This window comes from Patella vulgata, chromosome 1, assembly GCF_932274485.2.
Source record: "Patella vulgata chromosome 1, xgPatVulg1.2, whole genome shotgun sequence".
NCBI classification, from domain to species: Eukaryota; Metazoa; Mollusca; class Gastropoda; family Patellidae; genus Patella; species Patella vulgata.
The window spans coordinates 19,600,250-19,606,287 of NC_065879.2; the positions used below are offsets into that span (position 1 = coordinate 19,600,250).

The window sequence follows — 6,038 nt, forward strand, 5'->3', positions numbered from 1 at the left end:
GTGCGTGAAATATTATCCATGTTTTCGTATAAAATATGATATACAAATTCTTTGTTTGTGCAAATTCTTAAATGATATTATGACATTTAGTATACTTATCTTTAACATAGTTCACATGATTTCGGGTTCTTTATCTATGATCTAATGAATGATTTTTTTTCGTGATTGTGAAACAGCGGCTATAACTTTCCTCTCTCTCAATGTTTGAAGGTCAAGGTTGTTATTGTTTACATGTTGAAGCTTGTGTTTGTAAACTTTTTCTTTGTAAATTTTCTGCCGTTTATAATAAAGTATTTTTGAAAATTAATTTTTTGTCTGCACACTGTAAGTATAAAGCTGCGAGGCGCACGTATTTTTTTAAAAACTTTTTTGAAAGATCCTAAGTCGATGGTTTGTCTTGAGATTATCAGACCTCATTTTTTGTCCCATCCAAAAGATTAAATAAATATAAACAGAATACTTTACTTTTTTCGATGTCAATGAGTTTCTTTTTGGAAAATTAGTACATTTACAAAACTACATGTTATACATGTGTAGCCTGATATACTGAAGTGTACTGTTAGCATAATTTACCCAAATTCACCCAAATCTACCCAAATCCATCGTTATTTCAACCCATAAGCCAATAATTTATACTGCACATTTGTTGTTGTTCATGGTGTTTAACGTCCGCATCCACCGAGGGTGATATCTCAGACAAGTTGTCTTATTTTTATTATCTTAACTCACATGTATGTGTCTTTCCTGTGTGAGTACACAGAATAATCCCGCTAGGTTGAGGAGGTGCCTCTATCTCCAAGACACATACAGTCACACCAGGGATCGAAACCACGACGGAAACTCCTGTTAAAACAGCATGATAATTAATTACACGATGCCCGAGATGCAGTGCATGTTATCTAAACTAAAATGTTATTCCGTTAACCGTGCAGGTTTATTAATGTAAACTTATTCTAATTTCAGAGTACGTTATGTAAGATGGGTGATGGGGATGAATATCTGATAAAAAAATGTGGACTCAAGTTTGATCCGCCATCTTTAGTGTTGGCTTATGTTGATATAAAAACCAACAAACTTCGACGGAGAACAATGCCGCTACGAGACTTTCACAAAAACTCTAAACTAGACGAATTTATTACAGAATTAAAATCCGCAAAACATGGACAATTTGTGAAATTAATTCCAAGAGGACAGCTTGTTCGGTTGTTGACTATTGTTAAAGACAAATTAAACGGAATGAGTCTGGAGGCAAGCCTTGCACGAAACAGTGAATTAGAAAAAATAGATCCTGAAGAAAATCTGAACAAAGTTGACGATGAAACGTTACAACGCAAAAAATTACAAATGGATGCTTTGTTTGAAAAGAATCGTAAAAAACCTGGTGATCCAGGATTTGAGTATGACATCGAAGTAGATTTTGAAAATCAAGCAAAAATTGAATCATCAGGTTGGGATTCTGATGGGTCTGATCCCGAATTTTGAAAATCTAATGAAATTCATTGCCTTAGGTTACACCACTTCGAAATTTTGTTCTTCTGGAAAGCTTATTAAAGATACTCTTTGATTGGCATTTAGCGATCAGGAAACACATTAACAGAACACAGTTTTTATCGTGCTTGATAAGAATAAGTGAATACTTGTTGAAACGTTGTGCTTTTAGAATAAAACTAGTGATTGTTTCCCATAAAAACTGTGTTTTGTTAATATTAAAGATGCATTATGCAAGATTAAAGAGCTGACAGTTCTCGTTATAATAGTACTGTTAAAGATGTTTTATGTAAGATTTAGATAAAGAGCGGACAGGTCTCACTATAATAATACTATTAAAGATTTATTATGTAAAATTTAGATAAAAAGCTGACAGTTCTCACTATAATAGTTCTATTAAAGATGCATTATGTAAGATTTAGATAAAGAGCTGACAGATCTCACTATAATTGTTCTATTAAAGATGTATTATGAAAGATCTAGATAAAGAACTGACAGTTCTCACAATAATAGTTCTATTAAAGATGCATTATGTAAGATTGGATAAAGAGTTGATAGATCTCGTTATAATCGTTAAAAGATAGATAATGGAAAGGGAATATGTTGAAAAATTTCAGTCAAATTACTTCATTCTGAGCTATGTTAGGGCTGTTTGGAGTCTTGATTGTCATTGCTACCATTATTATGATAGTAAACAAAGTCTTGATATCCAATTTTTAATTAAATCATTATCTGTCAATCATTTTTAAATCTGTTGAAAATCAAGAGCATCCGATGGATTAGAGATTTGATTATGGTCTTGTCATGTTAATAAATGTCTAAATGACAATTTATATAACATTTAAGGCCTAAAGAAAGACCTGCAATAGGCAGATTTAGCTCTTGAATAATGCATCTTTAAAGTTTTGCTTCCTATGTCTTGGGAGGAAAAAAATAATTTAAAACAAAAAGTATTTGATTGCTCTGTTTAAATGCTTTTATTAGAGATTTGAAATTTTAAACAAGAAGTCATTATAGAGGACATGAGTGGCTATTTATGAGAAATAATTTAGCCCAGTAGTGATCCCTTGACAAAATAAAAACACACAAAAAAAAAACCTCCCTCCTGCATCAGATTTTTGGTAAGGACTGTCTGAGAACCATAGTATGACCTAATAAAAGCCCTTTTTTTGGCATATCTCATGTGTTATCATCATTATCTGATGTTGGTACATTCAAAATTGCAAAATTAAAGTTTATATCTTAAAATTAAAATAAATACACTTGCAAAGCTTACACTCTCAAGCTAGTATAGCTGCTAAGCGACTCTGGTTTTACAATGCCATTTATCCATGTAAAATATAACTATTAAAAGGCCCACAATGACATCAAATGTAGAAAAATTAATTTTCATAATGTTATGAGCAAGATTTTCCTTAAATACTGGATTGTTTGAGCTACTTTTCGTTTTATGTGAAAAAAATTTCTATAATGTCTGGGCACTATGCACTGTAACCCGAGCCCCAATCTCTTTCACAAATTGTTTAAACATGCATTATGCAAGAGCTAAATCTGATTATTGCAAGTCTTAATTTAGGCTTCAGATGTTATAGAAAATATAAATTAGATCTGTATTTAAACAACAAGACCAAAATCAACTCTGTAGACCCACGGATGGCTCGCCTACAGCTCGGATTTAAATAGGATTTCACTAATTGATTAAATCAAATAAGGGGTAACCTGATGAAAATACGTCAGTTAGATCGAGGTTAAATGATAGAGTGTACTTAGCGAGGCCGCTGTAAAGCGTTTCCGTATGCCATTGAAAACTTTACTTAATAATCGAGACATGTAGGTGGAGTTAACGCCTGTCAATCAAACGATCAGCGAAGGTGAATACGCATTTCGCTACCATTTTTAGTCAAATATTACAACGATGATAACTATGTTCAGAATATAGTAATTTGACTGAATTTTTCAATATATTCTTCTTTCATCATCTACTTTTGAACTGTTATAGCAAGAATGGCCAACTCTCTATAAAAATCTCCCATAATGTATCTTTAAAATTGACAAAAATTGTTCAATTCTGATTACAAGCATCAAATTTACAAGTGTTTAATTTCCTGACCACTGTTCAAAAATAAACAACCATATTGATTACTAATTTATAATAATTGATTGGGAAGTTATACGCAAGATTAAACTATATTGGGTTTACAGTGATATGAGTACAGGTTTACAAGAATTATAAGTAGAAACTTAAATTGAATCTAAGAATTACCTATTAAATTTCTTGCTTGTTACTTAAATTTGGTAATGGGTGTTAGGATTGTTTAAAGGTAGTTCTGTGTGGAAATTACAAGTACGAGTTCTTTATTCGCACGCCAATGTGTACATGCCAGATGAGACCTCAATTTTTAATTCCATCCAAATGGCTAGACAGCTGTCCTTGTCAGGCCTTTACATGTAAGTCATTTTATAAGTTGGTAAAAAAGTTTTATTCATATGGATGTACATGTTTTTTGGTCATATGTTACGATGTTAAACTTAAAACGTCTTATTTTATTTGCCATTTTGGGATTGTATATATTGTGTTTATTGGGTAAAAAAAACTACGCAAGTCTAAATATGGTCCTAAATGTTGCTAGACTGAACAGGTGCACTCAAAGTTTTCATAGGATTGTGATAATAAAAGTAGTTTAAGTATGTAAATGAAAATAAAATATGTTGGGGGTGGGGGTGTAGGTTGCTGAATGGTTAAAGGCGTGCTGTTAGGTCGTAAGTGGTGTGGTTTGGATTCCCCGCTTGTACGTAACAAGGAGTAGGATCACCTGTCCAACCTTCAGGGTTTTCTCTGGGTCCTTCGGTTTCCTCTCACAGCTGAAGACACATACGCGAATTTTGCCATTTAAATGGATTACATGAACATAGAGCAGTGCAGGACATCTTGTTGTGAATGGAAAATACGAAATAAAGATGTAGTTTAAGATGTAGTTTAAATTAGATCTGATTGCAGTTATCTTTATTCAATATTAATTAAATTTTTGTTCTTCAAAACAACTAATCTTATTTTTCTTCTCCTTTTCTCAGGGAAAAAAACTAATTTAAAAACCAAAAGTTCTTGGTTTCAAATTGCAAACAAAACGTTGTTGACCAAATTAATGTGGCTATTTATTTAATTATCAAGTTTGTGAAGAACTAAAATAGAACATATCAACAACTTGTTTTATTTATTATTCATTGTGCCTATTTCTTTTGAAATGTCCATAATTACCAAACAGATTGTTGGAATATTTATATTAACAATTATTGTTATACTTTTTATCGTTATTAAATTTTGATAACAGAAAAATAAAAAATTACTTTGATCCAAAAAATTTGTTCTGTGTTTATTTAGCCATGTTCATAGTGGAATAAAAGTTGGCAAGACCCTCGTCAAAAAATCATGCAGTTAAAGAAAAATAGAAATTGATTATGTGAATTTGGAATATGCAACAATTTATGATAAATTTACCTACACATGGCCAAGGTGAAGTCAATAAATCAGCTTTCTATTAGAACAACCAGTGAATCTGTCATTTATATCTTACCATTTACCATTTTTAATCTCACAACTTGCAGCTTTACGTAAGAATGGTTTCATAAATAAGAGTCCAGGCCACCTCATTCTTGAACTAATCATAAACATTATTCAGACTCTGAAAACCGGGAACAACAGGGCAAGCTGCATCTGAAACCATCCCCAAGCTGCTTCTGAAACCATCCCAATGCTGCACCTGAAACCATCCCCAATGTCCACATGTTGGCCGGCAGAACAAACCACAGAACACATTCCACGACTTTTGGTGACCTAATTCTGGACTCAGTTAACCCCAACTAAAAACATAAATGAGCATCTCTGGTTCATATGATCTGTCAATGATTTATGTACTGCTCAGTGTTCTTGAACCAGGAACTTGTTTCCACACAGTTGGTCATCATGCTGTTGTCAACGTTCTTTGGACAGTTAGTCTTCATTGATTTCTGACATGATGTCATAATTCTAATAAAGCTGCTGAAATGATATGGGATTTTACATCCCACTGTTCAGTTCCGACTGGCATACATCATACAGTGTGCTATGAAGGAAATTTTCTCCAGGCAGCTGCGCTACAGCCTACTCTATTTTAATTCCAACTGCCAAGGGTTCTTTTGCAACATGGTAACGTATACATAGCATAGCAACTCGGTTTATCATCCCATTCGAAAGACTAGATGAACTAGTCATACAAGGGAGTTTCATGACTGACCATTTATAACAGGGGTGACCTCTTAATCAAATCTTTGTGTTTGTTAGTGTTGATATCTAGTAAAAATTTTATGCTTGGATCCATCGGCAGCTTACCTTAATACTTGCAGTTATGGATCAGCAAATTTGGCCGTTGTTGGACTTCGGTATTGGTATTATTGTTTTCGAAATATTTGGGGGTGTGAATTCGAATTCGCACCCCCAAATATTTCGAAAACAATAATGATTTCTTAGGAGCATAGCCGGCCACATCCTCAGCCCCTCCAAAAAATTCTGTAGC

General features: G+C 33.1%; 1 protein-coding gene across 2 annotated transcripts; it reads left to right on the plus strand.

Moving 5' to 3' along the window:
* The first annotated feature begins 196 nt into the window (after positions 1-196).
* Positions 197-4,840, plus strand: LOC126823054 (centrosomal protein of 19 kDa). Of its 2 annotated transcripts, XR_007681074.2 has the most exons (3): positions 197-324; positions 964-3,783; positions 3,814-4,840. XR_007681074.2 is itself a non-coding variant. In XM_050551847.2 (2 exons), the coding sequence occupies exon 2, from the start codon at positions 979-981 to the stop codon at positions 1,480-1,482; it is 504 nt and encodes a 167-aa protein (XP_050407804.2). In that variant the 5' UTR covers positions 197-324; positions 964-978; the 3' UTR covers positions 1,483-4,840. The 2 variants fall into 2 exon arrangements, 1 of the variants encoding a protein (XP_050407804.2); XM_050551847.2 differs by having other exon boundaries at positions 964-4,840.
* The last annotated feature ends 1,198 nt before the right edge of the window (positions 4,841-6,038 follow it).